Source organism: Notamacropus eugenii, chromosome 6 (assembly GCF_028372415.1).
Source record: "Notamacropus eugenii isolate mMacEug1 chromosome 6, mMacEug1.pri_v2, whole genome shotgun sequence".
NCBI classification, from domain to species: Eukaryota; Metazoa; Chordata; class Mammalia; order Diprotodontia; family Macropodidae; genus Notamacropus; species Notamacropus eugenii.
Genome location: NC_092877.1, coordinates 201,317,106 through 201,342,683, shown reverse-complemented (window position 1 = coordinate 201,342,683; position 25,578 = coordinate 201,317,106). Strand labels below are relative to the sequence as shown.

General features: G+C 37.9%; 1 protein-coding gene across 4 annotated transcripts in view; it reads right to left on the bottom strand.

Annotated features, from left to right (window-relative positions):
• ECRG4 (ECRG4 augurin precursor) overlaps positions 1-25,578 on the bottom strand; it is a 52,852-nt gene that overhangs the window by 5,771 nt on the left and 21,503 nt on the right. For 2 of the 4 annotated variants that reach the window (XM_072621772.1, XM_072621773.1), the window contains exons 2-3: positions 6,106-6,243; positions 1,441-1,488 (exon numbers count right to left, since the gene is read on the bottom strand). In XM_072621772.1, coding sequence (XP_072477873.1) covers positions 1,441-1,488; positions 6,106-6,199 — 142 coding nt within the window. In that variant the 5' untranslated portion in view covers positions 6,200-6,243. Of the gene's footprint in view, positions 1-1,440; positions 1,489-6,105; positions 6,244-9,473; positions 9,738-25,204; positions 25,277-25,578 lie in introns of those variants that run through there. The other 2 variants (XM_072621774.1, XM_072621776.1) reach the window with 2 other exon arrangements.

Below are 25,578 nucleotides of genomic sequence, written 5' to 3'. Positions count from 1 at the left end.
TATATCAAAAAATAAAAATTATAATCTCTTAATGTTTTAATAGGGGTTTGGCATATATTCAGATCGCCGAAAATGACGTTATCCACCCTGCTTCCCTGGGAAGTGCTAATTCTTCATTACAGATATATTTGTAATATAGGACAAAGTTCATTGATGTTTAGAATCCTAGAAATATAGAATTTTAGGCCTGAAAGGAACAATTTCAGGGCTCATTGAGTCCAACTCCAATTTACAGATAAGGAAACTCAGGCCCAGAAAAGTGGATGACCCTCCCAAGGTCACAATAATACAACGAGATCTTTGGATCTAGAGGCACTGAAAAGATTCTGAGTGAGAAAAGAAAGATCCCATTATCAATTAATCAATAAGCAATTATTTAGTTTCTACTATGTTCCAAGCACTGCACTGGTACTGAGGCTATGAACATAAAAAAAAAAAATGAAATGATCCTTCACCTAAGGCACAAAAACCTTTTAAGAAGTCTTTAAAAAATGAAGACATCAAGGTTGTTTTTTTTTTATTATTATTACATTACTGTTATGAGAATCTTTGCACTCTTATTTTTTATAATATTTAAGGGTATATTTCCAACCATAGGGAAGTGGTTAAATATACTATGGTGTAGCAGAATAATTAAGTCAAGTAAGCAGACAATTATGATGCATACAAAGAATATGTAGGGGAATATTTAAAAAAAATAATGCAAAAAAAATAAAAAATAAAAATAAAAAGGAGAACCAGATAGAAGAATGAAAAGAGGAGGAAAAGTGAATGAAAGTGAATATATCAATGGCAGCCTGGCAGGAAGAAGTGAAAGAAATGCAATGAAACTTTATGAATTGAAATTAATTTAAGTGTAAATGTCACTTAAGCAAGTATAGTTTATGTTTCTGTTTAATGCTGTTGTTTATTTCTCGATTATTTTTAAAATATATGACTAGATGATCTCTGAAAGCAATGTGATTTAAGGAATATTTTCAGTTGCAATGGTTGAAGAGAAAAAAGATTTTCTATTTAATCTTTAGCTCATAGAAAATTCAATTAACCAGAACAGCTGCACTCCCTAAGCATTCCATGAGATTGAAATTCTATTGCACTTCAAAGAACAATAAACTAGAAAGAAATATACTTGAATTCAGAGAGACACACTCTAAAATGTCTCATGGTTTTAAAAAGAATCAGAATTCAATTAACACTGAAACCTTGTGGTTCCTTTTTTCTCTGTTCACACTGACAGATTTCTAGAGGAACAACCTTTATCAATTTATCAACAAGATTATTACTCTAATATAACACTCCATACACACCTTCAAATTGACTAAGCAGAAACACTTTTGATTTTTCAAAAGCAAGTCTCCAGGTGAGAGAGCATTCACACCTTTATTTTGATATGCTTAAATCCTGTTAGAACACAAAACTTGAAAATTTTAAACTATTTACCTTCTCGTTTCTGAAGCAAGAGCTTGAGTTTGTTTCCTCTTGTGCCATCTAAAAGGAGGAAAAATAAAGATTAGCTGCAGGATTTCGTGGTCCCCTGTAATCACTCTAAAGCAAAGATCAAAGCTTGGGAAATAGAGGGCCAGCTACCTAGTTATCAAAGTGAACAGAGGCCTGGAGTCAAGAAGACTCTTCTTTCTGAGTTTCAATCTAGCCTCACACACTTACTAGCTGTGTGACCCTGGGCAAGTCACTTCACCCTGGTTGCCTTAGTTTCCTCATTTGTAAAATGAGCTGGAGAAGGAAATGGCAAACTATTCTAGTATCTTTGTCCACAAAATCCCAAATTGGGTCATGAATGGTCAGACACAACTGAAATGACTGAACATTATGAGTCAACAATCTGATATAACAAAAATAAAAGGTAAATTCAATCTTAGAACGTTTTAAGAGAGACACGATATACAATATGAAGGAATTCGCAGTCCTACTGTATTGTACTGTACGCCACTGTAGTATGATCTCATATGGGACATTGTGTTTGATTCTAGGTACTAACTGATCCACTACTGGAACAGAGCTGGGGAATCTGTGGCCCTCTAGGACCCTGGGTGCAGCCTTGGGATTGAGTCTAAGTTTTACAGAACAAATCCTTTTATTAAGGGGATTTATTCTGTGAAGTTTGGATTCAGTCAAACGGCACGTGAGGGCCACATGGGGCCTTGCGGCTTCAGGTTCCTCACCCCTCAACTAGAGCAAGTCCAGAAAAGGAGACCAGGATGGATAGAAAACTGGACATCTTGTCACAAAAGGTCCTCTTAAAGAAACTGGAGATGTTCAGTTTAGACAAAGATTAGGGGAGACAGGACAGCTACCTTCAAGTATCTGAAAGGTCATTATACAGAAAGTGGGTTAGATCTGGGCTTGTCCTCAGAGGAAAGAGTTGAAGCAGTAGATGGAAGATGCAAAGAGGCAATTTTATGCTGAATGTCAGGGAAAATCTTCCAACAATTCAAAAAAGTAGAATGGACTACTTCAGGAGGCAGTGGCTGTACCCAAAGCCTCTAAATGGAGATTGAATGAATTCTTGTCATGGATTTTGTAGTTGAGGTTCCCATATAGGAGAAGGTTGAACTGGATGACTTTTAAAATCTGTTTCAATTGAGATTCTGTGAAAAAGAATTTACTTCCTGATCTCTTCTACACAGACAAGCAGCAAGGAGCAAATGTTTCCAAAGAGGAATGTACCAATGACAAGAGTCATTTCAGGCAGAATAAATTTGCATTCTATTATGGATTGGGATATTTTCATGAACTTTTCTCCAGGTGGTACCTTCCCCCATTTTCTTTCATTAAAATGATAAACCGATTTTTTTTCTCCCAAGTTTTCTAGAGCCAGATGATGTTCACAACCCTGGGCTGCCATATATATAAGATTAGAAGGTCCCAGGTACTGTTCTCTTCTTGTACAAAACTTTTGAAGATTAAGGACATAGCTTTGATTTTCAAATTTGAACTGGTTTTAGGGACTGATGATTAGGTTGCACTTTCTTAAAATTAACATAGAGTGGCCTGACAAAGAAAACATAAGTACTATAAGAAAGTACTGGACTGGGGGTTGTTTTGGGTCACATTTTAGCTGTATTTCTTAGTACTGTATACACACAGTATATAGTACTGTGTTCATATACACAGCCCTCCCTCACTCAAAACAAAGTCAAGTACAAGTTATGTCACCATTTCTCTGATGGCATGGTCTTCTTTGGCAATGAAGGACAAACACACACACATTTATAAAACTGTACACACGTATGATGTATATTTTTATATATTTCAATATAACATTTCTTTTGTAATCCTTTTTGTTATTTATAAATACATAAATAGAGAAATTATATATAAACATGTATATAAAAATTATCTGTTTTATATAACCATTTCCATATAACTGGCTTCCTTTATAATCATATTGACTTTATGTTATTTATATGCATAAATATATGTATATACTATATATGTGTATATATACATAGACAATGTATATACATTTATATCTAAATATACAGAAATTTACACATATACAAATTATATGTTTTAATAGTTATTTCAATATAATTTATTTTTGTAACCCATTTACTTTGTTACACACACACACACATTTTTCATATCCAAGGTCTTCTGGAATCAGTGATTTGTAAAGATCTTCTACTTCTAAATTCTATGATCAGTTTAAATCCCAAATTTTCAAGTGAACAGTTATTATCTTTACCTTCACTTCAATCAGGGCAAAGTGAGCTATAAAATATTATCATAGGTAATTTGAATTGAACTACATTTGTCATAAGGAAATAAAAAATAAAGAATATTAACTATTTAATAATGTTAACTAATATTAACTAGGTGGCACAGTGGATAGAGTGCTGGACCAGGAGTCAAGACTCATCTTCTTGAGTTCAAATCTAGCTTTAGACTCTTGTGATCCTGGGCAAGTCACTTAACCCTGGTTGCCTCAGTTTCTTCCTTTGTAAAATGAGCTGGGGAAGGAAATGGCAATTCACTCCAGCATCTTTGCCAAGAAAACCCCAAATGGCATCAAGAAGAGTGGGACAGGACTGAAAAATGACTCAACAATGGAGGAAGATGGGACATGAAGAGTCAGACATAGCTAAACAACGACGACATTATTGAAGTAGGACACTAAAGCACTGTCATCTTCATTGGCATTGAATCTCCCAAGAAGTTCAAATTTGCTTCTTGATGATAGATGAAAATTATATTAGTAGATTATTGTGTATATATGTATGTGTGTATATGTATATATGAATACTTTCAAACATTTCTGGGAAATATAGGGTAGAACCTTTGAATATATAAATATATATGGTATCAGTATCATTACCAGATACTGAATTTTTGGTACTAACTTAACAAATAACAATTATTGAAAGTAGCAACTCATAGCTAATTTTCAATCTAACTAGCTTCTTTTTAAAAGTCAGGGAGGCCAACCATATGATGGAAATTCAAATATTAATAACCCGGTGTGTCCTCATAACCCTCTTTTAGTTCAAATGTCTCCAAACTCAAGAACTTTCATAAAAATGTGATATAGTAAAGTTAGTATGGGGTCTGAAATCAGGGATCCTGGGTTCAAATCCTGCCTCTGACAATTAGTATCTGACTGTGGGCAAGTCATCTCATCTCCCTGGGCTTCAGTGTCTTTCACTGAAAAATGAAGTCATTGGACTAGAAAACCCTGAAGTCATGTCCAGCTCCAGAGCCATGGTCCTATGTATAAAATCTCAAAATAGTAAGGAACCTCCAAAGTAATCTAATGCTATTCAAACATCAACAACATCCATGAGATACTGTTAGTGATGGAGAACTCACTGTCTACCAAGGCTGTACATTCTACTTCCTAACTGATAGGGAATTTTTCCTGACAAGGAGCTGAAATCTATTTTTCTGCTCCACCCTATTGATCTTGGCTTTGCCCACTGTGTTCAAACAGAACTTGAATGAATTCTCACTCTTCTTCCCAGATGACTTTGTTCCTGATCTCCATTTGGAACACAGACCCTAAATTAGAACCAAGTTTGTACTGTCCACTGCCTTGTTAATTACCAAACCTATTTTCATAGCTTCTTTCCTTGACTAGGCAGAATGAAGATCAAAGTGACTCTCAAAAAGTCCTTGTAAACCTCTGATTTGGGCTACTGCTAACTTGTACTACAGAAGTAATTTTTTTTATAACCAAAGAAATGGGAAATGCCAAAGGTGATATCATTTTACCTCCTCTGTCACCCAGTCACTTAATGACAATTTTTTCTAGGGATAGATGGTATGAGAAGAGCAGGGGAAGAATGGGAAGTGCTCAAACAGGGAGTGATTTGTCTCAGCATCTCCACCTGCTCATGAGTATATACAACTGAAAACCTAAAATGGTCTCCTAATTATTCCCTTATCTTCCTCATCAAGGAACCTGCTTCTGTCCACTAGAAGACTCAGAACTGTCATACACTTTTACTCACTTTCTTAAGGTTTACAGATAATTTTCCTCACAATGGTGTGGATCTGCAATTTCATCTATGTTGAGAACTCCTGCTCTGCAATTTACTGTTTTAGATAGTTATCCAAAAGCATGGAGGAGTTAAGTGACTCACCCAAGGTCACCCAGCCAAGAAGAGCCTGAGGTAGGCCCCAAACTCAGCCCTCTCTGATTCAGAAGTGGACCCTCAATCCACTTTGCTACCTGCCTCTTACACCCAGATGGAAAAACCAAGTCAGAGGTGTTAAGTCACTTGTTTGTGGTCACACAGGTATGAAGAGTTATATCTCTTTCACAGCTTTTTTCTCTACAGAACCTGCTTATCTAGACCCACTTGCAGATCTAAAGTAGTTGCCTTCTTTCTCCCCATCCCTGAGCACAACTTTGCATCTTCTCTCCCCACACCCTTCCAGGCATAACAAGCTATCTTCTTGACTACTCTTTCCTCCCAACATCCCATCCCACGCCATCCCATCCCATCCCATCCCATGTCTCTAGCAAAGGCAGCTCTCTGGGTTGCAAGGTCAAGTGCAGTGTTACCAGGCACTCGATCAAGCCCTCCTGAGTCCCTCTGCTTCCCAGCCCGGGACAGCGCCACACAGTGCAAAGGTCTCACTCACTTGGCCCCAGGCACAGCAGTAGGACCAGCGCCAGGGCAGCCAGAGCTAGTACCCGGTTGGAGGTGACCTGGGAGCTGGAGGAGGCAGAACCCATCTCTGCTGGCAGCAGCTCACCGCGATGCTCTCCGTCTGTCTCAGCTGCAGGGACAAAGCGAGGTGCTAGTAAGGGGGATGGAGAACAAATAGACTTCCACACCCGATCCCACCCACCTTCCCTCCTCACTCCAAGACCCCCAACTGGTCAGACCCAAACTGGCCAGCAGTCATAACAGGAAGGAGTATTGTGCAACCACGCGCACGAAGCCAGACACACACTCGCGGCTTCTGCTGCTCAATTAGTTCTTTCAGCTCTGCCTGGAAGTTGATTGAATAATCCCTGGGCTCCCGCTCCAAACAGAAAACTTGGCCAAAAGCAAAGCGGACCATGCCAAAGTGCACAGCGATGCATAGTGGTCCCCTATTCCTTTCCTTACTGAATGAAGCCTTTTCCCTCCTGGCCCTGTGCTTGTTTTTAATTTTTTCCCCATCTTTTGCTCCACTCTCTCTTGGCAGTGGAATTCCTGTAGATTTTTTTTAAGAGTAACTGCCAACACATACTGAAAGTCTCAAACTTCAAGAATACCAAGCATCTGGATTACACAAAGTGGTTCCCTAGTCCTGCTTCCCCTCTGTCTCCCTTTTGCTATCCCCAGGAAATAGAAACAGGCAGGTGCCTAATTTATATCTTCAGTCCCTACTGTATAAGAGTAGTTATGTTCTCCATCTATAAAGCGGATCCCTACACCAAAGAAATCAAAAGTCCATCTAAGGAAAGATAAGTGAGAGGTACGTTTGTGCAATGGAAAGAGGCTAAAGAACTGACGGTTTAATCAATTCCAAATCCAACTAACTTTTCCACATTTAAAGGTATTTGGAGCCCAGAGAAAAGCAACAATAACTAATCAGAATACGTTCCTAGTGGTCAAAGGGAGTCATTGGAGTAAGGAGGGAATGATATGGGCAGAGATATACTTTAGGAAAATCACTTTAGCAGGTATAAGGAGGATTCTCTGGAGAGCTGAGAGGTTTGAAGAAAAGAGGTCAATTCCTATGGTCTAGGAAGGAGGTGATGAGGGACTGGAGTGAGTGTGCGGGGTGGTTGGCAGTGTGAATTTAGAAAAAGGTTATGAGAATTAGTTACTATGGAGAAAAAAAATACTGTGGAAGGAAGAATTATTAACTGATAGTATGTGTGCATCATTTTACAAAATCTGAAAAGACCTCTATAGAATTATTCAATTATAAGCAGAAGATTGGTCATGCCCCAGGTGACCCTTAAAATATGATAGAACAGTTCAAGAGAGTTTGAGTCACAGTTAAAATGTTTTCAACAGGAAGCAAAGATTCACATTCACCAAGGAATCACAAACACAGAGGAGAGTAGAATTCAAAACAGAAAATAATTTTAAAGCTGACTGTGGGTTCAAGAAGGAACTAGCCCTGGCAATGGAGTGATGGAGAGGAGCAGACTAGAGAATTTATCTGGCTGACCTTCCTAACAAAGATGCTCCACCGAGAAGAGAACAGCAAGAGGACTACATGAGAAAAGAAAGAATGTGTACCAGAAGTATGAATAACCCTAGCCACAAGTGTTTCCTGTGTGCCTTTAAACCACAGACCCTAAGTCTGTGCTCACACAGACACTTAGTGTATTTGTGGGAGAATGTACCCTAGGTGTAGGAAGAAGCTATTGTTCTAACTAAGCTGTTTTAGAAACTGCCTCTGCTTTGACCATTGTCTTTTAAAGGTAAATTCAATGGTGGGGGCTTGTGAGCCCCCTTGTCTTAGGAGTGCAGTACCACAGACTTTACCTTTTGATCTAAGGTCACATCCACTAAACCAAGAGACACAGACTGCAAATATGAAGTCTTTGTTTTGTTTTTGGTGGGGGAAGGCTCCATAAAGAAGATGCATAACAGATTTCATTACAAAAGTTTGATTGTATTCTGCTAATTGGAACTTGGAACACATTTTCCCAAAGAAACATTGTTTGTATATTTGGGTTATTTATATGTCAAGTTTTCATAAATACAAAACTGCCTTTTAGGGTGATACTAAAAAGTATTAGCATCTCTGGACAATCAGTTCTCGGAAGAGGAATTATAAGGCAGTAATGATCACAGGAAATTGTTGCAATCATTAATAATAAGAGAAAAATAGTTAAGCAACTTTGAGGCTTCACCTCACTTTTAGCAAATTGGCAAAGATGTAAAAAACTCAGTGTTGGAAAGTCTGGAAAAATAGGTACACAAGTACACAGTTGGGAGGGTTATTAACTGGTCCTACTGTCCCAGAAAACAATCTGGAATAATGTGAGAAAAGTGACTTTATTATTGGAACCTACCAAAAAAAAAGTTCATATAACCCAAGAAGACCAAAAGCATAAAGAAATGCCTAATGTATACTAAAATATTCATAGCAGAACTTTGTATGGCAACAAAGAATTGGGGACATAATGGTTGCCCATCAGTTCAGGAATGTATGAACAAACTATGAGGTGTGAAAGCAATGGATGTACTAATGAATGACGAAGTCAGAGAAAGATGAGAAAATTCCTGTTAACCGACCCAGCACAAAGTAAGTGGAACAAGAAGATAATGACTAAAATAAGGTAAATTATAAAAGCAGCAAAAAGTAGTTAAACTTTGTTAATTGTGATAACTGACCTTGGTCCTGAATAATAAATAATGAAAGCTATCTCTAAAGCAAAGAGAGGAAGGACTTCAAGGACAAAATGTTGCATAGGTGGTCACTACTGGTTGTTTTTTTGGCTTGACTGTTTTGTTTTTGTACATGAGGAAGTTTCAATTTGTTGGAGGGATATAGAGATGATTGTAATATAAGAAAGGCATAAAAATTATATTTTAAAAGAGTATTAGTAGTATTTGACTTACTATAAACTACTAAATACTGTAACTTGACCAATGTAGAACTCGTGGGCTTTTCTCAATAGAATACTACTGAATATTTTTATAGCCTAAACCATTGCAATACCTTTAGAGGAAAGTAGAAGTTTCATGAATTCTTTCCAACTACCAGGGAACTATTTTTTTTATCTTTAAATATGTATGAGGGAATGGCAAGGGGAAAAGCAGAATAAAGTTGAGTTGCATTCTCTTCTCAGAAGAGATAATATGGATGGTATAATTCAAGCCCTATTCCTTTAAACAACTCAAGTGTAAATTTTGCTGATGAAAGGAAGTCTTGCAGAGAAAATAACTGCAGTGGTGTCTTTAAATATGAAGGGCAAGGGTATCACTCATTGGCAGAAGAGTATATTGGTTGCAGAGCTGCTTTTTGATGCTGACAGAAAGCATCTAATATTTTACCTTCCAGGGTGAAAATTTTGACTTGAATATGCTCAATATCTTCCTGATTTCAGAGGGCAGTCTTTAACCTGGTAGACCAGCATGATATTGCTACACAATAAGGGCAGTTGCCAGGAGATTCTGTGCTTCTTGGATAAATAAAAGTATATCCAGACCGGATAATTACTGAACTTGCTGGCTCCTACCATTTGTGAGTCAATCTTGTTTCAAAAGCATTTGCCTGATAATGATGTTGCTTCTATTTTCTTTTCCAATTTTCAAGCCCTAGCAAAAAAAGATTTATGATTACCATTGGGAAGACTATAATCAATAAAAATAGAGCAATATTAAAAGCATGAGACTTCTAGACATATACTTGTACAAATATTTATTTAGAGAAATATAAAGGAAACATCTAGTGCCTTGAAGAGACTATAGAGGGGGTGGGTTTATCCCTCCCAATAGTTTTCAACAGCTCCTATTCAATAAATGCTATCCTACGATTGACAGATTAGTTCCTTCTCTTCATTAAGTTTGGATTGTCATTTGGTGGTCAAAATTGGAATATATTATCATCTGGTCATGACTCTTTAGATACATGTATTTCTTTGCAGTGTGTTTATATCCTGCCTTTGTAGTCTAATAGTGAAAATGCATGTAGATGCATCGTTTACAAAAGGCATATAATGGTTCACTCATCTTCAGTTGTGTCCAACTCTTCATGACCCCATTTGGGGTTTTCTTGGTGAAGATACTGGAATAGTTTGCCATTTCCTTTTCTAGCTCTTTTTTTATGGATGAGGAAAGTGAGGTAAACAGGGTTAAATGACTTGCCCAGGGTCACACAGCTAGTGACTGAGTCGGGATTTGAACTCAGGAAGATGAGTCTTCCTGACTGCAGGTCCTGCCCTCTGTCTACTGGGATACCTACCTGCCCATGAAGTCAGAAGATCTCAAATATTTATTAGTTATGTGACCCTGAGCATGTCACTTAACCTCTGGTCTGCCTCTGTTTTTACAAATGGAAAATGGAAATAATGATAGCACCTACCTTGCAGAGTTATTGTGAGGGATCACATGAGATTATATTTGTAAATTGCTTAGTACAGTGCCTGGTGCATGATAAATGCTTGTTTCCCTCTTTCCAAAGGGCATTCTGGGTTAACAGACTAGCAATAGATGATGGAACAGATAATACTCACCAAAATGCCAAGGATTAGAAGTAATTTAAACCCAATGGATTCAGTTAAATAAATTTTAAATAAATCCACAAGGCTATTCAATAAGCATTTACTAAATGCCTACTATTTACCAAGCCCTGTGCTAAACCGTAGAGATACAAAGAAAAGCAAAAACCAACAAACAAAAGACAGTCCGTGGTTTCTAGGAGCTAACTGTCTAGTTGGGGAGACCTTATACAAATCACTAGATACAAGTGAGATATTTACAGGACAAACTGGCAGTAATAACAAAGGGCTAACATTAAGCATCTATTATAGACAAAGTACTATGCTAAGATAGCAGAGGTATCAAGGAACGGTCCAAGAGAGAGAAACATATTAACTATGATATGAATATGGGAACATTTCAAAAGAAATTTCCAGAAACATTGCTATATATGGTTAAATTGAGTAGGGCAAATTCAATCTCACTTGGCAAGGAGCAGTCTGGGTAGATCATGAAAGCCTTCCTGGAGAAAGTGACACCTAACTTGGGCTCTGAAGGGAAAAGGGCATTCTAAGTGATAAAAATAGAGGAAGTTCATTCTAGGTAGTGGGGAAGAAAACACAACAGAGTGTGAGAAGGGGAGTCATGTGAGGGAAGTTTAGAGAGGTAGATTTGGAGATTGATTACATTGTCAGTGTCGTGGCTTCAAAATAGTTTTGGCAATTTTGTGAGAGGTGTGTGGGTTTGCCCCTTATGACAAGTAGGCCATAGAATTGCTAAAAGTCTCCAAGGATATGTGAGCTCTTAAATTTAAAAAAAAAAAAAGTGGGAATTCACATCCACACCAAGAAAAAGAGAGAGGCTCTCAAAGAAAGCTACTGCCAAGAAAGACTAAATTGGACCCAGCCTCTTCTCCCCACTTACCCAATAAAGATTTGACCCCCAAAAAGTACATGGGGACAGAGAAGGGAGAGAGAGAGAGATTTAATTAATGGAGCAAGGACAAAGCTGGTGAGAGTACATTTTTCTGGAGAGGATACTCTTAATATGCTTAGTATTTAATAGAAAAATCATGAACTGGCGCTGAGGAAGAAGGAATTTGAGTTGGGGGCTAGAGGAGAGAATAGATTGAGAAAAGCCAGTACAGGGAGTATGATACTGAGTTAAGAGACGATTAAAAGATTGCCATGCAGCAGTGTCAGAAACTAAAGGCAGCTTGCATCAACTTAGAGAGGACCCAGTTAGCAAAACTTCTTGATTTACTCTAGCAGCATGGGAATTAGAATCCTGGAGGCTGGGGTAGGAGTTTCCCAGGTCACAACAGATTAATGGCACAAGAGAATCAAAGGATTTGAGAAATAGTAGCAATAGTTTTGAGTTCTCAAAAATCAATGAAGAATACACTCTTCCTGCTTGTCAAATCAAGTTTCCATTTTAGACTTGTAAAAACTTTTGCCATGTGTAATAAATGGTGGAAGGCAAAAAGGAAAAAAATGTGAGACTTTCCTCTCCATCTAAAGAAAACTGAGAAGCACAAAGTATTCATTCTCCACAGACTGCAGGACACTGGAGGATTCTGGGAGTTTGGCTCCCAAGGGGATTTCCAGAGCTCCAACAGGTAGATTTTGCTAACTTGACAATTGCCAAACTGAAACACTTAGATAGCTGTTCTTTAATAAGGTTGAAAAAATAAGAGGAAAGAAGGAAGGAGAAGAAAGTCCCTAACAAAGTGGCCTTTTAAATAATAAAATTTAAAGTGCCTCTGATAAAATAATCAGCTGGTTATAGAGTATGCTTATAGGAGGGATGCAATTAGACAGACATTCCTTTCTTTCTGCTTTGAGAGAGGATGAACATATGGTTCCAGACCCTCCTTAGAATGACTCTTGGGGGACAGAAAAGACTTTAGAAAACATATAAAGTAACCAGTGCCTCAATGTGTCTCTGATTTCCATCTTATTTCCCTGGAGACATAGGGGAATTTCTCCTTGGGAGAGATCAAGGATGCTCCCTGGATTAAGTTGAGGTATCTTGCTCCCAGAGAGAAAATTCTTTCACTCTGTGCATTTTCAGGTATATTCTTTTATCCCCAGTATATCCGAATTTATTTTAAACTTAAATAAAAAGTAAGAAAAGAAAAAAAACATTACTATGTACACAGCAGAACAGGAGAGGAGTCAATATAAAGTAATAAATTTCCATTTCAAGAAAACCTATATAACGAATATTACACATCATTTTCCAAGTTGTTTTCCTTTTTCGTTGATTGCTTGTATGACTACTTTTGTCCTCTGTTATGCGCTTTGTACTTTGTTTTTCCCCCTTCTCCCCCGCCCCACCAAGAAGGCTACAATTAAGCACATATGTATGTGTATGTGTATAGAAAAATTGACACACACACATATATACATAAATACATGTATTTATGTATATACATATACACTTACACAGCTATTTATAAACATACCCATATACATTCAAATGCCTATATGTAAGACTCCACTATGCATACTCACTTGTCATTCATTTCTCTAGAGGTGGATAGCATCTTCCTTTATAAGTCCAAGTCTTTCCTTACCTTTCTAAATTCACCAGCTCATCATTTCCTGTACCACAACAATATTTCAGCCCAATCACATTCTCTCTGGGAGATTGTCTATGAGGGTTTTTCCCCCAATTTTCTACATTCCTTCTTGGCTACATAGATTTTATTTATACAAGAAAAAATTTCATTTAAAATAATCAGAATTGTCCATTTTACACTTCAACACCACTCTTACCTTGTAATATGGTTAAAGGTCTCATACTTCTGAGTCTAGTTCCTTCACATCTTTTCCCCCTAGTTTCCTTGAAGTTCCTGACCCTCTGCTTCTTCAAATGAACCATGTCATTATTTTTTTCTGATTCATTATGACTGTTTTTTAGTCATTGAATTGGAATGGGAATTACTAAACTAAATAGTTTAGCTAGGTAAAATTGTCATTTTTTTATTTTATTAGCTTTACCTACCCATACACAATAAAAAAAATACTTCAATTATTTAGATCTAACTTTGTATAAAAACTATTTTGTGTTTATATTCATATAGCTCCTATGTCTGTTTTGACATGTATACTCTCATTTTTCTATACTGTCTAGTTCAGGAGCAAGGAACCTGTGACTTTGAGACCACATGTGACCTTCTAGGTCCTTGCTTATGGCCTTTTGACTGAGTCCATGTTTTACAGAACAAATCTTTTTATTAAAGAAATTTGTTCTGTGAAGTTGGGATTCAGTCAAAGGGTCATACTTGAGGACCTGGAGAGCCACATGTGGTCTCAAGGCCACAGGTTCCCCACCCCTGGTCTAGTTATTTTATATGATCTAAAACTATTGATTAGTATGGCTTTCACATAGTGTAATTTCTCTATTTTTCTCTTTTGATTGAATTTAACATTGGCTTTAACTTTGGTATAATCTAATATGTGTAACTTCTATTTCCATTTGCTATCTGCTTGGATAAATAGGTCGAGTACCAACTCGCTATTTGTGATAGTCTTTTGTGTAACTAGCATTTGGTAGAAAGGGATCAAGCATTCAGATACAAAAGCTTGGGGTTGTATCTTCTTCTTTAAGTGATAGAGATTAGGAAAGTGACTTGAACCTAAGAACAAACCCATTCCCCTAGACTAGCACATTCAGGGTAGGGATGGGAGAAACACATATAATTCTAGTCTACTAACCCTTCTCTAAGGGGATCAGAACAGCCAGACTCATGACTTTTTTCCTGCTTACCTCCAAACAGGAATCAAAGTTTTTCCCTGTGAGATGCATCCCTTGGAGAGGAGTGGACAAAATATCCAAAATATCTATGAACGCTTCCCTGTGAGTTGCATTTGGACAAACTCATGTGACATATACATAATCTACATCGGCAACACACATACCCTACACATAATAGGTACTTAATAAGTCTGATGAATTGCATTAAACTAAATCTTTGCCTGAACTATTTTACTTAGCCAAGAAAAATTGACTTCAGAAGGAGACAGGATTTTTTTTCATTAATTTAAAAATTAATTACTAAAATAGTATCTTCCTCCTCACCTGCAAACATTTGGAGTATCTACTAAGTTTTTTACATTGTTGCTTGATGGCTACAGAGAATTATAAAACATTGTTTCTGCCCTCAAGAGAATTATATCTCTTGGGGAGATAGGCGATAAAAATGAAATGATACACAGCATGGAACTTTAATCGGTTCTCATATGCAGGCTGAAAGCTATTCTAGATCTGTCATTTGGCTTGAATGGCAGACTAAAAATGTTTTTAAAGAAGTATACTAGCAATTCAAGGTCGCATTCTCCTTTCCAAGATAAATCATGTTACCATCTTTCAAAATCCTGGTTCAAACACTGCCTGCTCCAAGTAATCTTCACTGGCTAAGACCAATACTCTGCTCAATCTCCCTCCCCTTTCTATATTTCAGGGACTGATGGTTTTTTTTTTTAATCCTCTCCATTGTCAAATAGAACTAGTCTTGTAAACCCCTGACATTTCCCCAATTTTTTTTATTATAGTACATCTTGGCATATAGTACTCAATATAATTTTACATGAAGATTTTTCTTTATAAAATAGGAGTGCATTTTCAATTATATAGAATTAAAGCACATTTGATTAATTTGGGAAATTTTTTAGCTTAATAACACATATAATGGCTTGCCAAACACCGTAAACGTATGCAACAATTTAGCTCTAATCTCAAAACCTAATCCATACATGATCCAAGCAAGTCAATAAGCATTTATTAACCATGTGCCTGGCACTGTGCCAAGCACTGGGTTTACAAAGAAAGCTTCCCTCCCCCCTCAAAAAAAGTTCCCACTCTTAAAGAGTTCACCATCTAATGATGGAGATATGAATCAGATAACTTCATACAAACAAGTTATCAACAGGATTCATTGGAGATGATCAGCAAAGGAAAGAGTTGTTGTTTCATCATATCTCTCCAAGGCATCCTTATGGACTTTTAGGCACTTGGCCTTGAAAAAGCCTTAGATAAAGCTGAAAAGATATTTATAGGATCAGAGGATGATGGATTTAAAGTTGGAGGGAAATTTAGATGTCGTTAGGCTAATTCACATCATTTTAAGCATGAAGAATCAGAGGAAGATTGTGACTTGCTCAAGGTCACATATGACATGAACCCTAGCCCTCTATCTTCAGATTCATAGTTCATTCCAGTATACAAGATGAACATTACGAGAAAAGCCTGAGTTTCTAAAGTTCTTCTTCCCTAAGGAAGGAGATATTCTGTTGCTATTTTGTCATTGCTGTTGTTTCACCTCTCCCTCCAACTTCTGGTCTGGCAAAGACCAGGACCTCCTTTGCTTCATCCAAGAAATCTTCCCCTTGCAAGCCTCTAGCTCAACAGTTCCAATCCTCCAAAGTTCACAATTGTCCTGGCCCAAAAGTCATAATTCCTTCTACCATTTTTGGATATCACCTCAGTTTCTGCAGTTAGACTAATTCAAGTAAGTGTGGAAGTATGCTGGCAGTTCAGAAGGGTATCTCAGCCAACCAGATGACCAAAGTATGGCACTCAAGTCTCACTCATCCAATAGACCTCATCTTTTGACTCTCTTCTGTCTATCCTCTGCTGACCAGTCCCTTTGAATTTGGATGCAAATTAAGCTTAAGTCCTATTTGACTATAGTCTGTGGTCTCATGAAGCATTCTGCTAGATAACTGAAAAGACCTTTTGCCCTCTCTAGGACTGATTTCTGGTGGACTGATCCTTCTTTTGTATTAGCAAGTCTCAGCCTTCTTTTCCACTATTAAGTACCATCAAGCAAACCTCCACCCCTCACACATCCTGGGGTCAGTCCCAGTCTATAGTTTTCTGTCATGGCCACAACCTTGGGCAAGGTTATATAGAACAAAAAACATAGGATTGGATAAGGGAGGTAGAAGTATAAGGAATAGGGGGCAGAGCTAAGATGGCAGAATACAGGCTGAATTATTATTTAGCTGAACTCTCCCAACAGTCCCTTCCAAACAACTTTAAAATAATGTCTCAATCAAATTCTGGAGTGGCAGAACCAACAAAAGGTCAGGATGAGATATTTTTGCAACCCAAGACAACTCAGGATGTTGGCAGGAGAGGTCTGTGATGCCAGTAACAATACCAGCAGTAGGTCTTGGAGGGAGCTGCAATAGCTAAAGCAGTAGCTTTTAAGCTCTCAGTCCAGAGATAGTAAGGGGGTTGAAGAAGTGGTCAGAAAGAGATTACAGGGGACTCTGTTGTATCATTTATATTCAGTACTGGGTCACAGTTCCAGAGCTAAAAGGAGTACTATTGCTAGTGATCACAGAAGAACATGGGCTCTAGACACAGTTTTAAGACAAAAAGGAGAAATAACATTTACGACTGCAGGGGACCAGGTCATAGTTCCAGAATGGAGAATAATGCTTGTAGTCACTCACAAGGGGGCAGGGGCCCTGGTCTCAGTTACAATGCAGAAAGGATCACTAGTTCTTGTAGTTGTAGGAGAGCAAGATCCCTTCCTAGATAAAAACCAGAGCACAAGCCAAGACAGCGGTGACTATACCTCTTCTTCCACCATATCACCTTGGAAACATCAAAAATGTACAGATCCCCACAACTAACTCTGAAAACAGCAGCAAAAAACCCCCAAACAAACCAAAAACAAAAACCTTGAAACTTGAAACAATGTTTCCTCCACCCTGGGAACAGAGCCCAATTTTAATTTTTTTTTTTAATTTATTTATTTAACTTTTAACATTCATTTTCACAAAATTTTGGGTTCCAAATTTTCTCCCCATTTGTCCCCTCCCCCCACCCCAAAACACCAAGAATTCTAATTGCCCCTATCACCAATCTGCCCTCTCTTCTATCATCCCTCCCTTCCCTTGTCCCCATCTTCTCTTTTGTCCTGTAGGGCCAGATAACTTTCTATACCCCTTTACCTGTATTTCTTATTTCCTAGTAGCAAGAACAGTACTCAACAGTTGTTCCTAAAACTTTGAGTTCCAACTTCTGTTCATCCCTTCCTCCCCACCCATTCCCTTTGGAAGGCAAGCAATTCAATATAGGCCATATCTGTGTAGTTTTGCAAATGACTTCCATAATAGTTGTGTTGTATAAGACTAACTATATTTCCCTCCATCCTATCCTGCCCCCCATTGTTTCTATTCTCTCTTTTGATCCTGTCCCTCCCCAAGAGTGTTGACTTCAAATTCCTCCCTCCTCCCATTACCCTCCCTTCCATCATCCCCCCCACCCTGCTTATCCCCTTACCCCCCACTTTCCTGTATTGTAAGATAGGCTTTCATACCAAAATGAGTGTGCATTTTATTCCTTCCTTTAGTGGAATGTGATGAGAGTAAACTTCATGTTTTTCTCTCACCTCCCCTCTTTTTCCCTCCACTAAAAAGTCTTTTGCTTGACTCTTTTATGAGAGATAATTTGCCCCATTCCAGTTCTCCCTTTCTCCTCCCAATATATTTCTCTCTCACCACTTAATTTCATTTTTTTTAAGATACGATCCCATCCTATTCAATTCACTCTGTGCTCTCTGTCTGTATGTGTGTGCGCGTGTGCGTGTGTGTGTGTGTGTGTAATCCCACCCACTACCCAGGTACTGAGAAGTTTCAAGAGTTACAAATATTGTCTTTCCATGTAGGAATGTAAACAGTTCAACTTTAGTAAGTCCCTTATGACTTCTCTTTGCTGTTTACCTTTTCATGCTTCTCTTCATTCTTGTGTTTGAAAGTCAAATTTTCTTTTCAGCTCTGGTCTTTTCATCAAGAATACTTGAAAGTCCCCAATCTCATTGAAAGACCAATTTTTCCCCTGAAGTATTATACTCAGTTTTGCTGGGTAGGTGATTCTTGGTTTTAGTCCTACTTCCTTTGACTTCTGGAATATCCTATTCCATACCCTTCGATCCCTTAATGTAGAAGCTGCTAGATCTTGTGTTATCCTGACTGTATTTCCACAATACTTGAATTGTTTCTTTCTAGCTGCTTGCAATATTTTCTCCTTGACCAGGCAACTCTGGAATTTGGCCACAATGTTCCTAGGAGTTTCTCTTTTTGGATCTCTTTCAGGCAGTGATCAGTGGATTCCTTGAATATTCATTTTGCCCTCTGGTTCTAGAATCTCAGGGCAGTTTTCCTTGATAATTTCATGAAAAATGATATCTAGGCTCTTTTTTTGATCATGCCTTTCAGGTAGGCCCATAATTTTTAAATTGTCTCTCCTGGATCTATTTTCCAGGTCAGTTGTTTTTTTTTTATGAGATATTTCACATTATCTTACATTTTTTCATTCTTTTGGTTTTGTTTTGTGATTTCTTGGTTTCTCATAAAGTCATTGGCCTCCATCTGTTCCATTCTAATTTTGAAAGAACTATTTTCTTCAGTGAGCTTTTGGACCTCCTTTTCCATTTGGCTAATTCTGCTTTTGAAAGCATTCTTCTCCTCATTGGCTTTTTGACCCTCTTTTGCCAGTTGAGTTAGCCTATTTTTCAAGTTGTTATTTTCTTCAGCATTTTTTTGGGTCTCCTTTAGCAAGGTGTTGACCTGCTTTTCATGCTTTTCTTGCATCTCTCTCATTTCTCTTCCCAGTTTTTCCTCCACTTCTCTAACTTGATTTTCAAAATCCTTTTTGAGCTCTTCCATGGGCTGAGCCCATTGGATGGGCTGGGATACAGAAGCCTTGACTTCTGTGTCTTTCCCTGATGGTAAGCATTGTTCTTCCTTCTCTGAAAGGAAGGGAGGAAATATCTGTTCACCAAGAAAGTAACCTTCTATAGTCTTATTTTTTTTCCCTTTTCTGGGCATTTTCCCAGCCAGTGACTTGACTTCTGAGTGTCCTCTCCACACCCACTTTGCCTCCAGATCTGCCCAACCAGCTCTTGGGATCTGAGATTCAAATGCTGCTTCCCAGCCTCAGGGTTTTTGGCGGGGGCAGGGCTGCTATTCAGTGTGAGATTAAGTTCAGCTGCTCAGGTGGGTGCAGGGCCACCACACAGGGCTCAGTTCCCTCAGGGGTTTTACAAGGAGACCTTCACAATGGATCTGAGCTCCTGCCTGGTTTGGGAGCCCTTGTCTGCTCCTGCCTCCGCTGATGCCTCCTGAGGGTGGCTGAGTTATGGGGACACCCCACTCCTCTCTTGGGGAGCTGAAAGACCCTCTCACCAACCTTTGACACCTGTGGGTGAAGGTACCTGCACGGCTGCTAGAGATTCTGTCACTGAAGCCTGCTCAGATCTGCTCCTCTCAGTGCTGTGGGCCGAGGCAGGGCTGGGCTCTGCTCCAGGTCTGGTGCACGACGGACCTTTGGTGTCTGTTTTCAGGGCTCTCTGGAACAGAAATCTCCTCCACTCCATTGTTCTGTGGCTTCTGCTGCTCCAGAATTTGTTGGGAGTTCTTCTTTACAGGTATTTTATGGGCTGTGGGTTTGGAGCTAGCATATGTATGTCCTTCTACTCCGCCATCTTGGCTCCTCCCAGCAGAGACCAATTTAGCACAAAATCAAAAGTCAAGAAACAGGATGGAAAAATGATCAAACAATAACAACAAAAATAAAATGACTATTAAAAAAACTACTATGGTGATAGGGAAGATCAAGACACAAACTCAGAAGAAATCATTGATGTCAAAAGAGCTAAAAGCAAAACCTCAAAGAAGAATGCAAATGGACACAAATCCAGCAAAAATCCCTGAAAGAGCCCAAAAAGGATTTTCATAATCAAATAAGAGAGGAACAGGAAAAAATGGAAAAAGAAAGAAGAATGACACAAGAAAACTATGAAAAGAGAGTCAACAGCTTGGTAAAAGAGGAACAAAAAATACTGAAGAAAATAACACCTTTAAAAGCTACAATTTAGTAAATGGTAAAAGAGTCCCAAAAATTCAGTGAAGAGAAAGACTCCTTAAAAAGCAGACTTGACAAATGGAAAAGGAGGTACAAAAGCTCACTGAAGAAAATAATTCCTTAAAAATTAGAATTGGGCAAGTGGAAACTAATGACTCCATGTGACATCAAGAAAAATATAATAAAGTCAAAAGAATGAAAAACTAGAAGAAAATGTAAAATATCACATCAGAAAAAACTGACCTGGAAAACAGACTAAGGAGAAATAACTTAAGAATTATTGGACTACCTCAAAGCCATGATTTAAAAAAAAGAGTCTATATAACATATTTCAAGAAATATAAAGGAAAACTGCCCTGATAGCCTAGAACCAGAAAGTAAAATAGAAATTGAAAAAATACACCAATAACCTCCTGAAAGAGATAAAAAATAGAAACTTCCAAGAATATTATAACCAAATTCCAATGCTCCAAAGTCAAGGAGAATACATTGGAAGCATCCAGAAAGAAACCATTCAAATATCATAGAACCACAGTCAGAATTACACAATATTTAGAAGCTTCCATATTAAAGGAGTGAAGGACTTGGAATATAATATTTGGAAAGACAAAAGAGCTAGGATTACAACCAAGAATAACCTAGCCAATAAAATTGAGTATAATCCTTTTTGGGGGAAATGGATATTTAATAAAATAGAGGATTTTCAAACATTTGGCTAATATGGATATTTGTTTTCCATGATTTCACATGTATGACTGATATCATATTTTCTTGGCTTCTCTATGGGAGAGGAAAGAGTGGGCAAAAAGAAAATTTGGAACTCAAAAAAAATTTCAAATGAATGTCTAAACTAAATAAATAATAATTCCTAAAGAAGAAGTATAATGACTATAAGAGGTATAAAGAAAGTATAAGGAAAGTATAAGGAATATGGGGGAAAGGTACCCAAGACAACTAACTATTTTCTCATAATATCAACATTGGATTTCAATTCACTGATAAAAAATAAATACCACAAACCCCTTCCTTCCTAGCCTTCCTTACTGCTCTTCAGGTTTTCCTTACAGTTGATTTTACAGGGTAAAATGTGGGTGGAATTGCACTTCTCTCCACTTCTCTCTCATCAAATCTATGATGCTTTTGGTTTCAGTGTGCATAACTCAGAAGACAAGATGATTTGAGACTATAGGATACCTGTCCCATCTCATGAAATATCATTTCTTTAGTTTAATAATTCTCTTAAATATTCCCAGCAAAACATCTTTATTCCATCTGAAGGATGCCTCAATGAATAACTGGAATACAACAAGGTGTTAATTAATTCCCTTTTGATCATGTTGCATAATTATAAGAAAGCAGCCAATATCCCCTTTCCTCTCTCATTTGCCTTGGTTCCTCTCCACTCAAACTCTTATCAGGCAGAATCACAGGATCCCAGAATTTCAGAGTTAGAACAGAACTGTCATCTAATCTGATTCATATTTTTTTTATAAAATTTATTTTATTTTTAATTTGTGGGATGAAACAAGTATTTCCATTACCATAGCATAATATAAAAAAGATAATTGCACATGGAACTGCTAATCTATTGTGTATAACTTATGATTCCTTTTAAATATACAACAAAGTTGTCATGTAAATTTTGCATGATTTATATTCAGAAAAGGAATCCACATAACAACACACCAAATGGTCACTCAGCCGTTTCATTTATTGTTTGCAATTTTTTTTGGAACTTACAAAAACTATTAGTATTAATGCTATATATTAATATATCATGATGCTATTTTATTAGTATATCAATATATCAATAGTCTCTTACTAAAGTCTAACTCCAAAACCTCATTGTGTCAAGCCATACACAGAGGATCTCATTGGCTATGTCAACAAAGGACAAGCTCTGGCAAATCTTGCCAAATCAAAAGAGCTTTGGCCATGGGCCTGATGCTGGACTGCATGCCTATAGTTAAAGGGCCAGCCTAACTTGATGACATTGACCATAATCTCATAAGCCTTTTCATCATAGCAACTGAAAAGACATCTCACATTTCCTTCATGCAACTGTGTGTTTTACTCATAAATACTTACAATAACTAGCATTTATATAGTGTTTTAACACTTTACATGTCTCATTTAATCCTCACAGAACTCTGGGATAGGTGTTATTATTATGCCCATTCTTACAGAGGAGGAAACTGAGGCCCAGAGAGGCTAATTGATTTGCCTGGGGTCACACATCTAAGAAAATTTCTGAGGCAGGATTTGAGCTCAGGTCATCCTGACTCCTTGTCCAGTGCTCTACTCAGATGCCTTCATGGGGCATTGTGATGTCCGTAGGTGGGAGAGTATCTATGCTAATGAAATCACAGGTCTTTTAAGGACTATCAGTGTTATTGGTAGGATAGTACAAGTAGGACAATGGAGCCAATTTTATTTAGGAAAAAAAACTGAAATCAAAACCTTTCTGGTTTAGTTTTCTTAAGTATTTCAAATTTAGAACAGAAGAATATTATCAGTTTGATTGTAGAAGAGTAATTTCATGCCTTTCAAATACCTAAAAGCTTTCAGAGCTTGGTAAGCCAGAGGAGGTCACAGACTTCCAGTTCCCTAGCAGATGCTAACTTAGCAGAAAACATTGGTTCAGTGGCAAGGTGCCTTTTTTCTTTGACCTGAATAGAGTGACCTTCTAAGAAGTCAGAAAGGCATCCATCCAGCCTTGTATTTATGAGCTGCATGGTGGCCTAGAAGCATTCAAAAGTTATTGCCTGAGTGACTAGCCCTCCTTTGGGGTTCAGGGTTTGTATCAAGCAACCCCTACCCACCACAGCAGTCAGTAATCCCTTTAACCGTGAGTGCTTTCTAGAGAATTAAATAAGGACTTTTGGTCTAATGCCTCAGTCACAGTGCTGTTCTCTCCCTACCTGCCATTTTCCAGACTATGGCAGAGAAGCAGAGGAAGAAAAAGAAATAGAAAAAGAAGAGAGAAAAGGTATACAAATGCTCTAGAAGGGACCTTAGAGACTATCTACTCCAGATCCCTAATTCTATAGATGAAAAGCTAGATCCTGTTGAGTTATATGGCTTATCCACCATCTTTCCAGTTATATCAGTTGGCAACCTTTGAGTTGTCCATATAACTCTTCACTCTCCTTTACACTACAGTTGACAAATCTTGTCAATCCTGCTTCTGTATCTTTCTTATCTAATCCCTTCTCTTCTCACGTGGCCATCTCTCTAGGTCAATTCCTCATCATTTCCTACTTGGACTACTGCAATAGCTTCCTAATTGGGCTCCATGACACAAGTCACTCCATCCTCTACAAAACTGTCAAAATGATTTTTCCTAAAGTACAGGTCTAAATATTGCCTGCCAGAACTCACGTGGAGGTCAAAAAAAGCGACATAGGGACATTCTCAAGGTCTTTCTGAAGAACTCTGGTATCAATTATGAGACATGGGAGACACTGACACAGGACTACGCAGCATAATGTGCTCACATCAAAGAAGATCTATGAGTAAAGCAGTATTACAGCAGCATGAAGGAAACGTGAGATGCACAAACCCAGAGAGATCTCTCTCTCTCTAGTATTCATATAGACTATTTGTGCCCAACTAGTGGTAGAGCCTTCTGAGCTTGTATTGGTCTGATTGGAGAAGCTGGGCACACTGTACAGTGACCCTGACATCATGATATCATTTTAGTCCTTTTCAAGTATGAAGGACAGCAGCAGTCTAAGTATGTCATTCTCCTGTTCAGTAAACTATAGTTTCTACCTATTATCCAAATTCTTTCATTTAGCATTTAGAGTACTCTGTGGACATCGTTTGAGCTACCTTTTTGACTTTATAATAGATTACTCTGCTTCAAGGATTCTTTGGTATAGCTAAACAAATTTCTTAATTCTTCCTATACCTAACATGTTACCTTCTACTGCTCATACTAGAATGAACTCCTCTCTTACCTCCACCTCTGACTCCCTAGCCTCTTTTAAAGTTCAAATGCTACTTCTTTCATGACATTTTTTCCTAATCTCCCCACTCTTCACTTTGCCCCTCTCCCCAGTGTTGTATCCCTCAAATTACCATGTATTTATTTTGAATTCTCTTTGTATATAATTTACTTGCACATATTATCTCCCCCCACACAATGGTAGTTCCATGAGGTAGGTGATGGTTTCATATTCATCATTGTATCCATCACCTGGCACAGTACTGGCACATAGAAAGAACTTAACTGTTGTTCTTTGTTCTTGAAGGGGACTATGACATCAAGAAGGTGATGCCAAGACTTGAAAGCAAATTGGATTTAAGTGGGAGAGGGCTGTGCAAAGTCACCAGTCTTACTTTCTCCTCTGGAGCCATCTGGGTCCAGTGGCAAGTTATAGATCAGGATGACTAGAGATGGCTCCCAGGAAGATCTTAATAAAATCTTGTAGATTGATTATCCTAAGGCATACAGATAGTAAGTACCACAGAAAAAAAATTGTCTAACTCGGAATCTAATGATGATTTCATTATACCATAATACTGGCAAGGAGTGGCAAACCATAGTATCAATGGCATATATTGTAATGCAATATCAATAATTTTGAAGTAAAAAGGAGAAGAAAGTGGGGTGAGGGTAGGACTGTGAAATCTATATATGGATCTTCAGGGGAGGAGACATGGTGAGAGAAATATGGAAGTTCAAATATCATTACCAATGCAAGATTTTTTTAAATGTCTCCCTGAATAACTATTGGCAAGGCGCAATCTCTTTGGATCTCAGTTTCCTCACCTGTAAAATAATAACAAGGATATTGTAAGAAAAGTACTTTGGAGACCACAATATGCTATAGATATAAATTAATATAAACCGAATCTGTATTTCCTGGTACTTAGCCCATTGGACAGCTGGGTTAGCACTGAGGCAGCTATAACTAAGAAGAAAATCCCTACCCAAAAAACAAAAATAAGACAGGCACCCATGAAAGATGAAACAGAACATTCAGATGACATAAAATTAGAAAACTTGCACAAAGCTAGTGCATCCAAGATAAGGGAAGACAGTCAATTGGAAACATTGCAAAACTCA